General features: G+C 47.4%; 2 protein-coding genes across 2 annotated transcripts in view; one reads left to right on the forward strand and one right to left on the reverse strand.

Moving 5' to 3' along the window:
- Positions 1-18004, forward strand: part of LOC121695017 (catenin alpha-1-like) — a 99509-nt gene that overhangs the window by 53903 nt on the left and 27602 nt on the right. Inside the window, exons 9-10 of the mRNA XM_042075496.1 lie at positions 9837-9917; positions 10364-10543. Coding sequence (XP_041931430.1) covers positions 9837-9917; positions 10364-10543 — 261 coding nt within the window. The remainder of the gene's footprint in view (positions 1-9836; positions 9918-10363; positions 10544-18004) is intronic.
- On the reverse strand, positions 3085-6041 carry LOC121694260 (leucine-rich repeat transmembrane neuronal protein 2-like). Its single transcript, XM_042074308.1, is given in 3 exon segments — positions 3085-3358; positions 3360-4756; positions 5445-6041. Coding segments are annotated over 3 exon segments (1641 nt in total). The 5' UTR covers positions 5449-6041; the 3' UTR covers positions 3085-3118.

Raw genomic sequence — 18004 nt, forward strand, 5'->3', positions numbered from 1 at the left:
AAAGGGCCCTAAGAATCCCTTTTTTTTTCTTTTGCCAAAACACTGCTGGTAGAGATATCCAGCTCTGGCTTTGCGCCCACTAGATTTGTCTTATACAATGTTGATGCATTGTTTAATTCGATTCCATTGTTGAATCAGAACATAAGCCCATTTTGTCGGCTCAGCTAGGCTGTTGAAAAGTGTCTGGCCATAAAGACCTCTGAGGGAGCGATGTTGACTGTGTCTTGGGTATTTCGGATGGAGCCAACATTCTCTGCATAGACTGCCATTCCACAGCACAGATGGCTCCTCACAGCACCCCCTAGGGCCACCATCCCTCGCTTAAATCCCAGCCACTTCAGTTGCACTGCCAAATAGTCTCTCTAGCCAATGACTATCTGCTCCTGTTTCTGTTTTGTAGTAAAGCTTTTTTTTACCCTCTTAGTAGGTCTACTAAAAATAGTTTGTTAATGCATCTGTTACTGTATGCTGTGGGGCTCCTACCAAGTCTCAATTTTGTTGTTTATTTTAATCTTTTGTTGAGTTTGCACTGAACTGTCATTTTATTGGCAAGGATCGCAGAAATGGCTTTTTCTCCGTCTCTGCCAAGGCGATAACTCGGTCACAGCGCTGCGTCCTAGGGTCCTGTCATTCATGGTTAGTTATGCTGCCTCTCCCTCGCCACGTGTTATCCCAGCCCTGCGGACCACCATTACCTGGGTTTAGGGGACTCTTATTGGCTGAGATAAGGCATTACCCTCTGGTTAGCCCCCGGCCCTTTAGCCTCCATGTCCATCCCCTCCATTCCCGTCCCTCTCCAGCCTAGCCTACCCCATCTCCTCCTCCCAGCCTACCCCACCTCCTCCTCCTAGCCTCCTCCAAATAGCACAAAGAACTGCAGTGGCCGCTTCTTTAGAGGATACTAATGCACATCCTCTCAGTGCTGCATACAAATGCTCCGCTGACCCAGCCTCTATCTCTATCTCTATCTCTATCTCTCTCTCTATCTCTCTCTCTATCTCTCTCTATCTCTCTCTCTCTATCTCTCTATCTCTATCTCTATCTCTATCTCTCTCTCTATCTCTCTCTCTTTATCTCTCTCTCTCTCTCTCCCCCCCCCCCCCCCGTCTGTCTCTTCCTGGTGTTGGCTAATGAAGGAACGGTGCTTATAGTCTCCTGAGAGGCCTAGCTCACATCAACTGGAGGCTCCTACTTTCTCTCCCTCTCTCCCTCCATCTCTTGCTGTCTGTTTCTCTGTCTAGTTGTCTCTTCTCTCACTGCCCCCCCCTTCCTCCTTTACTGCCTCTTGTTCTTCTCCATCACTCGTCTTTCTCTGGCTCTTAGCTCCCATCATGCTCTCTTGTCTCACACACACTCTATCCCTGTACTCTTCTTATTTTCAAGTTTTCATTTTTGAGAGAATTCCCCCCCCCCTTCTCTTTTGTTGCCTTCAGGAGAAAAAAATACCCCCTCAAATTTCTGATGGGTTTTGTGGGTGGAGTTGGAAAGGATGGCTTGCTGTGCGAGAGTGACTCTTCAATGGCCAAGCAAGCTAAATCTTGCCAGAGCAGTGGGCTGGGTGACAGAACATTAGATTCTTTCTGCCTGGCCCTAATTGGCTCAATCTTGAAGTTGTCAGGTGCGATTACAGTCCTCCGCATTAAAGCAGTATGGCATGAAGCTCGCAATGAATTTATTTTCGGGGGCGTAATATTCTCTGTGCACCCCCTCTGTCAAGCCTTCCCTCTCCCTTGCTCCCTTGCCATCCGTTTGTCCTCTCACTCCTCCCCTGACTGTAGACTGTTGGCTGTATAGTTGTTTTGTGTGGTGTTTCATCTGTCTCGGTCAGATTTTAACGATTGCCATCAGTAATTTATGCCGAAATGAGTTTAGCCGCAGTGCATTATCACAGTGAAGATGTCGTGGATGGCACAAAGGAAAATGAAGACCAAATCACTCCATTGTACATAATGCATAATCATAAGAGGAAATGAATATCTCCACAGAACACTTAATATATCCCTGCTGAAGTCACAGTTGAGGGAGCTATCCAGACATTTGGCAGAGCTTATGCAGAGGCATATTGGGCATTAACCTTTGAACACACAGTGCTAAGCTTTTAGATTTTGCAGGAGGGGATTGAGTTTATTTAATGAAATCAAATCCAGAAACAAGGAGGTTATTAGGCTACGTTTTCTCCTCAACAAATACAGATAACTTTGTAAGGATTAAATTGCCAGCTTATTTGTTCAACACTGGGTCTCAGTATGCACATGGTATGTAATTAATAACAGTATCTCTTTTTAATAATTTGTAAAAAGGTGAATTAAAAAAACGTCACTTAATCACTATCCAATCTGAACTTTCCCAAAAGTGATCACGTGAGTGAATCTCATAAGTGTCATCTACTTGTGTGTCATAAAAACCCTTTTGCATTTATCAAATTTGTACTTCTATTCAACATAACAGCACAACAGCACTCTTTTTTCGTTTGTTTTTTTTTTTTTCTTGGAAATTAAATTTTCACCAAGGATCTTCCCAAGAATATGTTACTTCTGCAACAGATATCCGAACCCCTGGTTTCTAGGCGATTTGCCTATGTTTTTTCTCTTTCTCTCTCTCTCTCTCTCTCTCTCTCTCTCTCTCTCTCTCTCTCTCTCTCTCTCTCTCTGCTCTCTCTCTCTCTCTCTCTCTCTCTCTCTCTCTCTCTCTCTCTCTCTCTCTCCTCTCTCTCTCTCTCTCTCTCTCTCTCTCTCTCTCTACTGTGCTGCAGAAGAGTTTGATGATAATGCAGTGTCAATTCACCCATTTAACCATCCTCGGTGGAGATTGATTGCCCCAGCTCAATAAGGACCTTGCATTCTCGTTACAAAAATAAAAGTGTGAAAATTCTTTACATCACATCTTATCACTCACCACAAATCCATCTCCAGTCACTCCAGCAACTCAAAGACTCTACCCTCCCCACCCCTTCTCCTCTTTCAAAAGCTAGCCAGTAGAAACAAACTATGCATGTTTTTTCTTTTTTATATATAGAAACTGGTCAAATAAAAATCCATAAAACAAACCCTGTTTTTTTTTTTTTTTTTTAAATGGTTGAATGGCAAAAACCCATTGACTGCAGGAATAAATAAAGAGTTTATACTTCACACTCTTTGTAAGGCAGCTGCTGACACTTGCACTGCCCGTAACCGTTGATGATGACGAGAGCCCCTTCCTCGTGGCTCGGCTCGTACTCGTTGTAGGGTACCTGGGTCGCCAGGTCTGCCATTGGCTGCCGCTGTTGGGTCCTCAGCTGTCTCCGGTTCTGCATGGCGGAGCAGTGACGGATCCGGCGCAGTGTTGGAGGGCAGCACTTCCGCGAGACGTACACTACAAAAAATTATGAGGAAGAAGGAAAATAACAGGGCCATAGTTCCAATGATTACTCTCTGTGTCAGGACCGTGTTGTCAATGTCATCAATGAAGTCATCGGTGACCGCGGGCCCTGGCACCATGGTGGTGGTCGACAGAGCGGTGCTTGGGGTCTGGGTGGTGGAGGTGGTGACGGTCGTGGTGACCATGGTAAAACTCCCCAAATCCTCTGCATAGTAGTCCAACGTTGGGGTCTGCATATTTCCATACAACGGGCTAGTGACCTCCTGGGGAAACATGGCCTCCGTGGGGGTGCTGGACTGAATAACTGGTGCTGAGAAATTCTGACAAAGCTGAAATCCATAGACAGCATCCAGTATTTCCTCCCCCTGTGCGTATTCTGGGCTATGGCACAAAATGGAGTGTTCCCATCTGCCCTTAAAGGTACTGAGCCAACTGGCCAAGTTGCAGATCCTTTTGGTACATTCCCAAAGGTTGCTAGACAATCCAATGGTGCCCAGGGACTTCCACATATCCAGGGTTTGCGTGTCCATGCTGGACAGTTTGTTGTTATCCAGTAGTAATATCTTCAGGTTGGGCAGGGTCTCAAACACCTCGGGTGTGAGAAGGCGGATCTCGTTCCCGGTAAGATCCAGTTTCTCCAGGGTGGTCCAGGTCCACTCCATGGTGCATGTCAAATTGTTAATCTTGTTCCACTGCAGGTAGAGGAACTGCAGGGCGACCAGGCGTGGGAAGTGCGCCAGGTTGATCTTGGTCAGGTGGTTATGTTCCAAGTGCAGCTCTCTGAGCTTAATGAGCCCGGCAAAGCCGTTCCGGGCCAGGCTCCGGAGCCGGTTGTTGCTGAGTCCGAGATACTCCAGGCTCCGGCAGTCCCAGAAGGCCCGAACAGGCGTGGTCCGCAGAGAGTTGGAGCGCAGGTGGAGGATCTGCAGCTTACGTAGCCCGTGGAAGAGCTCAGGCTCCAGAACAGTCATCTGGTTGAAAGATAGGTCCAGAATTTGCAGGTTGATGAGGTGGATGAAGGTTGTGTTGGGCAGCTTGGTGATCCGGTTGGAGCTCAGGTTGAGATCCTTCAGCTTGTAGAGCCCCTGGAAAGCATCCTCCTGTACAGTGGTTATTTGGTTGTGGTCCAGATGGAGCCAGGTGAGCTGGGTGAAGCCGAAGAACTGGTCGGGGCGGAGCTCGGCGATGCTGTTGTGTCGGAGCGAGAGCCCCAGGGCCCCTCGATCGATGCCGTCTGGGGGCGTCAGAAGCCCCTGCGTGTCGCAGTAGAACTGCAGGTCCTCACAGCGGCATTTTTGAGGGCAGGTTGTGCATGACGTGGGAGGCAGGCACAGAAGCATGCTCATCACACAAAGTGCCGCTGGTGCTTGTCCCACCAATGGCCACCTTGAATGGAAACCTGGGAGGGTTTGAAGATAAGAAAATAAACCGGAGGGAGGGAAATCTAATCTCTGCAAGGCATGAAACCCCCCCCCCCCCATCTCCCCCCACACACTCAAACACCACTAGCACCCCCCCTTCTCTCGTCAATATTTTTGAATATCCATAATTCTTTCCAACATTTTTGCGTCTATTTTCAGTGTTTTTTTTACTTGACGTGGCTTGACAGAGAGAGCTCTGATTAGTATTCATCAGTGTTTGATGCGCACATTGACGCCGTGTCACGGATGAATTGAAACATCCTCTGCAGTTGATATGTTGTCTTATTTTCATCTCATGTTTACTGAATATGCTCCAATCCTCAGGTTTATTACACTCTTAACCCTCTGCTCACTTTAATGCCCTTGACGCATCAAATCTCTCCTCTTTTTAAAGGCAATGTTTTTTTTTTTTTTTTTTTCAGAAAACAATTCAGACCAACAGCATTCCTTGATCACTACATGGCATACAACATGGCAGTAATTTGCTGTTATAACAAATCATGACTTTGGTTATACAAAAGATAGGTGAAGAGAAGGGGGGGAAAAACACAAGACCTCATTTTAACTAAATAGGTGCTTCTGGACTGCTAGACTGCCTCAGCCCACTCCTATTCACTCTTATTTCCTATTCAGGACCAGACTCGGTGAATTAAAGAGCTAACTTACCCATTCTTTTGTGCACATCGGGGGCTGCATTCAACTCTCCTTTTCCGCAGACTCTTGGAGCAGCCAGATGGAATTTGAATCCGAAGAGAAAAAGCCCTTTTGAGTAAACACAAAAGGAATCGAGCTCTTCTGAAAGAAAGAATCGCTGTTGAGCCTCATCAATTGAAACAAAATCACAAATTCCATGTCCCGGGATGTTTTTTTTTTTTCCCCCTCCTCTTCTTTTTTTCACCTACTCCTCTCCTTCCTCCTCCTGTTTTGTCGGCTTTTATTCCGTCCTGATTTTTAAATCCCAGATTTAGAAAGAACAATCATCTCTACCTCCCAGGAATCCTTAATTTTTGAAGTTGTTGATTTGCATCCAAAGCAACCCCGGCATACAATACTCTCCTTACACACCCCCCCTCCTTTTCTTGCTCCCTCTTCCTTTCGTCCGCAGTGATGTCAGCTCAATTGGTTAATTGAAGATCAAGCGGTCCTCTTGCATGGTTGGGGGTCCTTCAGCCCCCTAACTTGTTGATGGTAGTCGGAGACCCCGCTTACGACGCCAGTGCAGCAAGGCTGATGTGCGATTGTGTGCCGAGCTCAGGGCAGCAAAGGAAGAGAGAGACGCAGGGGGGAAAGCAGAGGAGAAAAAGCCGCGATGTTATTCTGTGCTTTTTGTTGCAGCCACTCACTGCTACAGAGTGGTGGCAGGCTGGCGTCGATCATCAGTGCGGTTTCTCTCTCTCTCTCGCTCTCGCTCTCGCTCTCTCTCTCGCTCTCTTCCTCACTCTCTCCCGCTCTGTCTCTTGCTCTTTGCTCGCGCGCACACTCGCTCTCACACACTCTATCTAGCTCGCTCATTCGCTCTCTCTCTCGCCCCCCCCTCCCTCTCTCGCTCTCTCTCCCTCCCTCCCTCTCCCCCTCCCCTCTTGCTTTCCGCCTTGCACACTTGCTCTCACAGAGTCTGTGCGTTTGATTCCTCTCCACCCACTTCTTTTCTCCCTGATTCGTTACCATTGGAATATTGATAACTCCAACGTGTTGCGGCAACTCGCAGCAAAAATTCACCATCATAGTAAATCTCTCGGCTCCGGCTTCTCTGTCTCATCTTGTGTGTGTGTGTGTGTGTGTGTGTGTGTGTGTGTGTGTGTGTGTATGTGTGTGTGTGTGTGTGTGTGTGTGTGCGCGTCGGAGCACAAATTAACCGTAGGTGGAGAGGATGGGGTGGTCGAGGGATGAGTTATGCATGATTCTCATTTCTAGAGATGTGTGGTTCAATTTTTGAAATGGAGAGAAGATGCATGAGGGTGTTGCTTGTATTGTTTTTATTTATTTTATTTTTTTGTCTCTCTCCATTTAATTGCACCAGCTGATGGCAATAAAACACTCTTGGTTTCTTTTTAACATAGTTAGACGTTCTTAATTTAAAGTCCCATCTGTGTGGTGACAGAGCAGTTTGTCAGGCTCTCTCTCTTAAAAAAAAAAAAAAAAAAAAATTGCATTTCTACCTCTTCAATGTTGTGTTTGCATTTAACGTATGGCTGAGAGACAGACGAAGTCACGCCAAACCAGGTTTTCAAAACTCGACACGTCATGAGCTGAGCTGGCTGACGTCACAGTGGCCTTTTATACTCTAGTGGGTTGGAGGTTGGAACAGTCTCTCTTTCTCTCCCTCTCTCTTTCCCTTGAATGGAGGATTTAATGGAGCATTCAAACAGGACAACCCAATAGTGTACTGAAGACTAGATAAAACAAGACATGCGGAATTGGGATTCGTACTGAGGTGTGCATGTGCTTTGTTTGCACATGTGTGTGTGTGTGTGTGCACGCCTCTGTATCTGTTTATTTTTTTCTCTGATGTCAGTTTATTTTTTCCCCCTGCTTGTTGTTTTGAGGTAGCCTATTTTTGTTTAGCACGAGTTCAGTGAACCATGTCTTTTCGGTCACTAGTGGAACTTTAAAGCACGTAGGATTTTTAAACGGAACAGTGTTTGTCAGTGCACACAAGAATATGCAACAGCATGTAGCACCCTGGAATACAGACGACATTTGTGCTTCTTGTGATTCTCTGTAGGGAAGTCGCACAAGTAAACATGTTCAAAGCCTCTAAAGGTGGCAGTGCAACAACAACAATGTCAATTCAACATTTGTTGAATAGATTCTGCACCGTGCCTGTATGTACTGTGCTCATTCACGTTTGTTGGAAGTTCCCATTCATTGTGTGGATGCCAAGGTTGCTCTGCATGTTTTTCATACATCTGCGTGTCAGTTATTTTGGTCCCGCACAGAAATGACCTCTGCCGTTGTTTTTCCGGGTCACCTTATTTAGCGTAGACACATTTGTCTGCCCAAACTGCTGGGCTAGTCTCGTTATTCCCAGTGGGACTTCAATCACTGAGAGGGGAAGAGAAAGAGATGGTAGGAGGGAAAAAGTGTGTGTGTGTATATATAGGATGCATATTCCCAAGGGCTCCGCCTTCAGCTCATCATGCCCTCGCAGTTGGTTAAAACACCCTGTGAAGCCGTGTGAGGAGTCTAATAGGTCACCAATTAAGCTGACTGGGCCTGCAGTGAAATCAATACTGAAGAGCAGCCCAATCATCTCGCCCCTCAGAAATGCCTCCTCTTCTCCTCCATCTTCTTCTCCTTCTTTTCCATTTTCTTTTATTTCTCCTCTTAACTTTTGATTTGCAAGATACTCCATGCTCACGTTTCCCCGGGTTTGTGCCACTTGGTAAGAAATGACCTGTCCAGGGAGATGAATTTCCCCGCAGAAGAAATGGTTCGCTGGAATAGGTAGCCATTAGAGGTGGGGATTTTGGACTGGAGGGTGGTAGGTGAGTGTGGCTGTGTGTGTGTGACTGTGATTCTGTATGTTTGGGTGTGTGCACCTGTGTTCTTATGCAGCGTGGCGAATGAGTTTTCTGTGTGTGTGTGTCTGTAGAGGTATGCCACTGTGAGTGCTTGGTCCTAGCTTGGGGGGGGGGGCGACCTCAGTAGGATTAAGACCGATGGCGTCCCCTGGTCTTCAGTAGAGCACCACCCGATGGGCCGGCGGGGGAGGGGTGGAGGTGGAATGGGCTCGTGCAGGCACGCAGAAGTAGTGGCTGGTGCTTTGTGCCTCTGCCATATTTCATTGGCTGTCACCGCAGAGCTGCTTGTGCCCCCGTGACGCCCTCCAACACCCCCTATACCCCTTTACCCCATCCCCCTTTACCCCTTTACCCCCCCTCCCCGCTGGCACCCCCCTCTGTCTGCACATTTACCTTCCCAGTGCACTTGAGCTGTTTACTTGGGCAATGTGAGTGGAGTGCATATTTCTCCCTTTCTTTCTCTCCCTCTCTCTCTCCATCTCCTCATTCTGGACCAATGGTTGGGTGCCAGGCTTAGCCCTGAGGGAGGATGGGTACGCAAGGGGCAAAGCCATAGTCATCTGCCTGTTTTTTTTTTTTTTTTTTTTCACACACACTACTAGTGCCAGTGCCACTGTGTTGCCCTCATCAGAGAGGCCATATTAACCCTGTAGGGACCAAACTTTGACCCTTTCCTGGGTCGCCTCTTACTGCATTTCAGTATCCTGTTGCTGTTTATACAGACTCACATTTCATGAGCAACACATAGGCTAGTTAATATAATGATATTGATGTCTAAGTTTAGGAATGCCGTTTAATGAGGATTAAGAATGAATCATGTTTTTGCCTTTAGAATGTGTTCCAAGCCTTTTATAGCAACGTATTTTTTTTTTCTTGAAATGCAATTTTTTTTTACTGAACTTTTAAATAAATCTGTGGTTTGCAGTGTAGGAAAACACAACAACCACAACATGGTCGACAAGTTTTACAAGCCATGTTTTTTGTTTTTGTTTTTTTGTTTTGCCTTTTTGCATCTCAATTCAGACCTAAATATTCATTAGAGTCAGAGGATATGTGTGGGAGGGAGGCAGAACATGCGTGTGTAAGACTCCCCTCTAGTCATGTTAGTCAGGGTTCAGATTGACCCACTAAAGTCCAACTCTCGTCTCCGTGCTCATGCTGTTGACGCATTGGTCATGGCTCGCTGTCATCGTCTCCTGTTGTGCATGCCAGCTGAATTGTTCTCTCTCTCTCTCTCTCTCTCTCTCTCTCTCTCTCTCTCTCTCTCTCTGCTCTCTCCCTTTCTGTCTGTCTGTCGCTTTTGCTCGCTTGCTCATCCTTTCCTTAAACATTTAAACTGTTCTGTGACAAGCTAATGTGTTTATCCATTCCACTAAATTCCCAGGTGACTTTCACCTGTCTCCCTCACCAGGATATAACAGTAACAAGAGCAAACAGTTGAGCTGGTGTGCCCCTTCCCCCAATCCCCTCGCTCGCTCTCTCTCACTCACACTTACACTCACGCTCACTAATCCTTCCATGTCTCCTCCTCCAGGCTGGGCGGAAGGACAAGAGTGATGCCCTGAACACGGCCATCGACAGGATGACAAAGAAGACCCGTGACCTGCGCAGACAGGTTAGTTCCTCTCCAGTTCCTCCTCCTCCTTCCACAGATCTCACACTTATTTTCTTTGTTCTGTTCCTACCACCCCCCCCCCCCCCCTCTTTCTATCCCTTTATTTCCATTCTCTCTTGTATCCCACTCCTGCCCCCCTCCCCTGCTGTGCATCCACACTTGACTTTCATTAGACACACAGAGAGAGAGAGAGAGAAAAAAAAAAGCACCATGAGTTGAAGAATGATCAAGTATGCAGGTGATCACAGAAGTACCTGTATTGTGTCTTGGATCCTCGGCTATTTTTGAAGACATGGAGTTCATGCTGCCGCTTTGGAACGCAAGGAGGAGGAATGAATCCTCCACAAATGATGAATGACATTTAGCGAGGCTGTTTTGTCAGTGCTGAGTGTTCCGTCTTTTTTCAGGTTTTTATTAATTATTTTCTCTCTTGGTGTTCCCTGCAGCTGAGAAAGGCGGTCATGGACCACGTGTCCGACTCCTTCCTGGAGACCAACGTGCCACTCCTGGTCCTCATCGAGGCGGCCAAGAACGGCAACGAGAAGGAAGTGAAGGAGTACGCCCAAGTGTTCCGTGAGCACGCCAACAAGCTCATTGAGGTAGGTAACAGGCACTCCAATGAAGTGGTAGTTATTGCTACATGTCTCTGTATAAAGCCCAGATTAATATGTACATAGGTTTGCATTCTTGGCTACCACTTGATTTTTGTGTATGTATTATTTGTCTCTGTGTGTGTGTGTGTGTGTCATTGAGTCTTGTTGCACCCCTTAAAAACCTAGAAGATGCAAGCAGGCCGGTGAAAGTGTAAATAAAAATAGCTCCTGACGCAGCCACTTGATCTGCGAGAGTATGCCGTAACCTTTATACATATTAACTTATAGATCATATTTTTTTGTGACGCGTCAGAGGGGACCGACTGAGTCAACAAACCTGGACGTTTATAGCTGTGCCTCTGGCAAATGTAGGGAGGGGAGGCTGCAAACCGGCGCTGTTGTGGCCAAACACTACATTTGTATGGATGGTCACAGTCGTGAATCAAATTTTAAGCCTCCCCCTCCAAGCCCAAGCCCTCCCCTCCCCTCCCCTCCTCATCTTACCTTCTCTGCCCAGAAGAGTGAGACTTCTCCATGCTCCAAGGTTAAATGCTGTCTCGAGGGAAATGCATTCATTGTCTCAACAGTTGGATATCCTATTTCTTGTTGACATACTGCACAGGAAAGCTGCTTTTGCTCGACTATTATTATTTTTTATTTTTTTTGGTTCAACACACACACACACACACACACCATCCATGGTTATACGGACCAATAAAATACCCTTTCCACATCTCCCTTGCTGCTTCACATTCCTAATAGACAGGCCTCTCATGTAGAATTAGCCAGGCTTTTACATTCATGGTGCACACTCACACTCAGACTTTCTCCCTCCAAACTATCTCACACAAGCACACATACAGATACACACACACTCTCATGCACTTTCACTCTTCTCAAGCCTACAGTATCCACATTCTTTATGCATCACTGACACTGACACACACACACACACACACACACACACACACTTTCACTCTTCTCTCAAACCTGTCCACACCCTCTGTATGCAAGTGTGTGTGTCAGGGAGAGCGAGAGACTGACACACACACACACACACACACACACACACACACACACACACACACACACACACACACAATCGCTCATTCACTCACTCACGGGCCGCCAACCAGCTGACAGGAACATTAGCCGCCCTCATTAGTTGTCTTCAAATCTGCCCAGCGCAGTTCTGGCACAGAGGCGTCATCCATTGACATTTTCAAATGACCTCGGCCTGTGTGGGGGCCACCCCAGCCCTCTGCGTGTGGCACTGGACGGCTGCCTGGGTGGTGGGGCGGGGGGGGTCTGTGTGAAAATCGAAGTGAAAGGTAGGAGAGTGTTTGGGGGATTGGGATTTTGGTGGTGGTGGTGCGGTGCTCTGGGCAGTTAGGAGCTCATTAGGCACAGTCTCTCACTGGGGTTTCAAGTGCTAGCAGCAGCAGAACATGTCCTCCAATAAGTCACATCTCTCTCTACCGCATTGGGTTTTATGTTGTGTGGCAGACACAGAGACAGTGTGTTGGAGGGGGAGGGGAGGCGGGCCAGGGGCTCTCAATCCAATCGGCAGGTTGAAGCAAAACAAGCGTGGCTTTTAATACATAAATAAAATCCATCACCACACAGCATTTGCTCGAATTATCAGCTTTGTGTGGTAGTGAACATATGTACAAGCAGTGGGGCGTTTTTATACCCTGTTTGTTTTTGTACAGGATGAGATTATGATAATCTGAGCAAGTAACAAATCCCCTCACATATACCTCAGAGATGCCATCTCAAATCATTGAATGCTTACTCATTCATCATTACCATGGAGGGATTACTAAAAACAATAGCCATTCAGTCAACTTCGGAAACTCCTCCTTCCTGGCAAACGTTGCACTCACAATAGTATCAGTTACATTCCACTCCTAATTGTTAACGAACCAACAGGATTGTTCGCAATTAACTCCATATTATGCTTCAGCGAACTACGGGGAGTTGGCCAGGTGAGGCGTAAGACCTGTTCAGTGCCGAGAGACCACCTGACGCCGTGTTTGGGCGCCTGGAGCAGGGATTTGCAGCCAGATGGGCACTCTCAGATGTGCTCCTCTGCGCCAGTGCAGCAGACACTGTGTGTGTGTGGTGTGTGTGTGTGTGTGGCTGCCACCTTGCACAGTATTCGGGCCTCACCCTAGGGAAATGGATAGCCGTTTAACAGTGGATTGAAGTTTTTTAATGTATTGATTTTGCGGACATCTTAAACATTAATGCAGTTTACAGCGTGCTTATGTGCTTTCCATTTGAAATCCCGAGTGTATGTATGCTTGTGCATCTCCCCTCCCTCCGCCACCCCCCCCACCCAATCCTTTTACAAGAACTGAGATCTTCATCTCATCCTTTGTATTGGATACCAGGGTGACGTACCACCTCCACCAAGGGCCCAGCATACCCCAATGACTTACCCCCTCCACCAAGGGCTAAACATACCCCAATTACCTCCTCCACCTCAATCAAGGGCCAAACATACCCCAATGACTTACCCCCTCCACCTCCACCAAGGGCTAAACATACCCCAATTACCTCCTCCACCTCCATCAAGGGCCAAACATACCCCAATGACTTACCCCCTCCACCTCCACCATGAGCCAAACATACCCCAATGACCTCCTCCACCAAGGGCTAAACATACCCCAATGACTTACCCCCTCCACCCCCACCAATGGCCAAACATACCCCAAACACTTGTGGTTCTAAAAAGTGGATTCTTAACTTTTTTTTTTTTTTGTCCACTGACCATTACAAAGCCGGTATTTAAGCTGAGCAGGTCACAGCACTATTTAATCTTGTCTGACTGCAGAACATTACGAGATGGAGGGGGTGAAAAAAGGCATCTGCCCTCATATGAACTCTTCTTTTGACCTATTTTGTTGTCTATTTTTTCTTCCCCCATTATTTATTAAGCTACAGAGTTTCATATAGGATAGAGGAAAAAGAATGATAGAGGGGGGGGGGGGGGGGGCAGGCTGAAAGGATGGCCTTTTGCACGGTTACTGGTGCGTACATCCAAGATTTCCATGTCCCATTTAAATATGGCTCAGGCTCTCTAGCTGGAAGCGAAGCCATTTTAAAGGGAAACTTGGCAGGATTTCCCCCTCTGCTGGAGAAATTGTGCATTATGCTATTTCAAACTGTGGAAAAAGGTAACGATAAAGCACATGGATTTGTGTAAGCTAGCAAAACTGTTAGCTTAAGTTCGGCAGACAATGTGGATGTTACAAGGTAAGAAACACGATTTAAAACGAGTTTCTTGTTTCTCAGTTCTCTTTCGGGGACGGTAGTTTCAATGTTGCAAGGTTGGTTTTCCGCCTGGGGACGCTAGGGGCAGCGGGAAAAGTCACCATTTTCACCGGAACCGGTCATTTAACCATCCGAATGATTTCTAAACGGGTTTATTACGTTGAAATAGTTGCCAAGTTCCCCTTTAATTTGCGCTACAATCGAACAGCCATGGATAAGAAAGAGCCAGCTCTCATTCCCCTTCTCCCCCTCATACTCTCTTTCCCTCCCTCCCTCTCCTCATACAAAAGCATCAGAGCCTCTGTTTCTCCCTCTCCATCGTCCTCCAGAGGAGAACAAAACGTGCCAAAACTCTCTAATTTGTTACATTATTTGGGCCCGTGTATACGATTCAGAATGTTTCCCCAGTTTATTTGAAGATGCTTTTCCATACATCATTTGCTGTGTCTATACAGTTGCCTTTCAAGAGTGGTGGCTGGCTGCCTAGTCTAGTCTGGCGCTGTGGTGTGTGTGTGTGTGTGTGTGGGGGGGGCGGGGGGGTAAGTTCCTGTTTAGTTTTCTTTCTGTTCTCCGTTTCCCTGGCACCAGGCGCATGTCGCCGCTGCCTCATTCTGGTCTGATTAGTTGATTTCACTCGCCCCTCTCCCTTAATGACGTTCCTCAGCATCCCGAGATCGCTGTGTGTGTGTGTGTGTGTGGGGGGGGGGGGGGGGGCGCGTGTGGAAGGGCTAGAGACAGGAGCCAGTTTTCTGGAAGAGCTGCCTGCTGTATGTGCCAGTGTTTAGCTGCAGCACCAGCGCCACATATTGAGGAGGATTCTTTGAGCTGAGCACCAGCTCTCAGACGTGACGCTTCTCTGCCTCTCCTTCCTTTGCGGAGACTCTTCTCTGCCTCTCCTGAAGACAAGGGTAAAAATAGGATGAGCTTTCTGTTTTTCTGGTGCCTCTGGGCCTCGTACGGAAAGGTTCCAGGTTGCTCAAGGGATGGAGAGGCTTTGCAGTGTCTTTGGTACCATGTGCAGTCTAAGGGCAGAAGCAGACACCAGGAGCTTGTGTGTGTGTGCGCATGTGTTGGGTCTGTTGTTTTGTGTGTGTCTACGAGAGGTAGTGGAAGGGAGCACGTGCGGGAGAAAAGCCCATCATATGTCTAATTTATAATACATTGTCAACCGAAACCTTTTTTTTTCCCTTGAGGAACCTAGTGCCAGCAATAATTACTAAGCTTAAGAAAATCTGGGCAAGTCACCCTGAGTGATTCATGATTCATTCCGTTTGACACCCCTCAAAAGATTTCTTGCCAACTCGTCTGCATAACATATTGAAATCGTAATTAGTGCCCGGATCCAAATTGAATAATCACCATTTCACCGCCTTTCTCATCCATACTGCCTCATCCTGAGCCACCATCTTAATGGGGGCGTAGCTCGGATGACGCAAGCTACTGCTGGTGCTCTCGTGGCCCTTAGATGGTAACCGAACCCCCCCCCCCCCCCCCCCCCCAGGTCCACCTCGCCATCCCTTGCCTATTGATCCAGTGCACCTTCGCTAATTCATGTGTGTGACGAGATATACAGTAGGCCACGGGGCACGGTCGAATCATAGCCACTGGGAACAGGAAATGAGCCGCTCGACTCGTGCACCTGCCGCGGGAGCGCGGTCTGTCTGCCGGAAGGCGCTTGACATTTAGCTGCAAATGAGTTCCCTGCGTGGTGAGGATGGCTGGAGCTCCTGGTGCCTGCCGCTGCTGCGCTCGCCCCGCCTCTCTCCCCATTAAGGGGCTCAGCCAGGGTCTGTCGCCGAGTCTCTGACATGAAGTATCAGGGCTGCTGCGAGATGCGATGCAGAGAGTGAAATACACATGGGGAGGGGGGGGGGGGGGGTTGTCCCCAACTGTGTATTTCACTCTCTGCATCGCATCTCGCAGCAGCCCTGATACTTCATGTCAGAGCCACCCCCCCCCCCCCCCCCCCCCCCCCTTTTTTTTTTTTCTTTGCTACTTTCTAGAAAGAAGTATTAAGAAATAAACTGTAGAAAAGGAGAGTGGAAAAATACAAGGCCTTAATCTCTCCACAGACTAGCTTTTCTGAGGTAGTTTATAATGTTCATTTAAATCAGCTCGGTGTATGTGGGATATACATTTAGGGAAACTAATTTAAAACCTCTTGAATCTAAATTGAACAGATGAGACCTGCTATTACACTGCAGAATTGCCTAAATTGAGCTGCTAATTAGCTCAGTTTCAATGTATGCACCCAAACACCTGTTTTTCAAAGATATACATGTTTGGTTTTTTAAACCTCCAGGCTAAGATATTCTTGTTCTTGCTCACTTGCTTTATTGTTTGGAAGCGAATTTTTTTTTTTTTATCTACTGGAGTGAATTGGCAGTGACATGCCCCAGCAGGGAGTGTTTGGGAGAAGAATTAATGCAATTCCAGATGTGTTACCGGGTAGTTATTTAAAATGGGTCTCTAATTTGTCACATGATCATTTACAGATATGCGTTTTAATAGATTTTCCACTGAATCAGCCTCTCTGGCGTCTGTGTGTGGAGTAGGGGTGAGGATTCGTTGGATGTGTTTGTGGTTTTCTTTTTTTTTTCTTTCTTTTTTTTTTTCTCACCTTGCATAAGTGCTGTAATGTGCTAGAGTGGATAATGGGGTATAGTGCAACTTGCCCTCCAGACAAATTCTTCATCAAGTGGCTTCAAAGGAAAGCATCAGGACTTTAAACTGCATCCCTGTGACATTAGACACCAGGTTCCCGTCTGAGAGTGGCCTGCACCCCATACCCTCCCCCAGCAGCCTCCACTGTCCCCAGGGGCACAACAGCCCCCCCCATCCCCCCCCCCCCACTTAATCTCCCCTCAAACCACCAGACCCCCCTCTGATGTGTGAGTTTGGCATTTCTGAGTGCTAACATGCACAGCTAAGTGCCCGTCATCTGAAATGTGTGGTGGTTTTAAATGTTTCAACAGTCTGCTGTCTGCAGGGGACGGTGAGTAGAGGTGCATTATGGGTAGCAAAATGTACTTAAGATTCCGTTCTGCCAACGTACACTCCCTCCCTACAGACAGCGGGCAGCTTCAGGGCCAGAAGCTCCCTGGGCAGCGCCGCTTTCCTCGGGCACAGCAGTGATGCCAAGTGCCAGCGTGTGTTTGCTAAATGCATTTCGAGTCTACTGAGCAACCATGACTAGCCATTCACTCTGTGAATGTGTGAGTGACCTTAGTGTAATGCATGGTTGAGGAGGCCATGAATCGTCCATGTTGGCAGTTTGTGTGTGTGTGTGTGTGGCCTTATCATCTCCTTCTCTTTTGCCACACGTGCGCCACCTGTGTGGTCGTGAGCGTGACGGCGGCTCGGTAAACAACAGCAGGCCCATAAATGCCACTGTTTTAAAGTGCCTGATGGAAATGCAGGTGACTCATAAGAGAGCTCGTAACGCGCCTCCCTCGTTGGGAAGGGCACAAGTGTGGGGGGAGGTTGGGAGATTGGCGGCCCTGGGGTGAGCTTGATTTGTTGGGTCAATACAGCAAAATTTACTCTCAAACTATAAACGTTGGCAGCGGGAACAGCACTTGCTTACCTCAGCGTTCTCGCTTTCAGCAGCCTGTGAGATTTTTTTTGTTTTCCTTTTTTTTTTTTTTTGAAGGTGTCAGGAATATTTGCCTCTATCACTTTCTCCAGGGGTAATAGCGTTGTGGCAAGAGTGGCGATTTAATCATCCGCGGAAGCCTCTGCCTGCCTTGTCATAGCCGACCCGTCCGAGAGAGACCGACACTGGCTCTGTAACGGATCTGAACCTTATCAGGCCCAGGTCTCTTTCAGCTCTCTCGGACGCACACACACACACATACACACACACATACACATACACATACACATACACATACACATACACATACACATACACACACACACACACACATATACACACACCATCACCACTGCCACCACCCCAATATCTCTGCTACATGTGAGGAGGAACAGCTTCTGTTCCCTCTCCTGTTGTGTTTGTGACTGTTTGTGTTTATGTCTGTGTGTGTTGATGCCGTTCACCTTCTTTCTCTTCGCAGGCTTTATTATTTATCCCTTTTGTCTAATAATCTCGGTACCATCCGACTTTTATGTTCAATTACATTAAATGCGCCTCTGGTTGTATGCTGTCTCTGTGATGGATGGGCGTTTTGTGTGGGTGTCTACCTGCACCCCACT

Source organism: Alosa sapidissima, chromosome 20, assembly GCF_018492685.1.
Source record: "Alosa sapidissima isolate fAloSap1 chromosome 20, fAloSap1.pri, whole genome shotgun sequence".
Lineage (NCBI taxonomy): Eukaryota > Metazoa > Chordata > Actinopteri > Clupeiformes > Clupeidae > Alosa > Alosa sapidissima.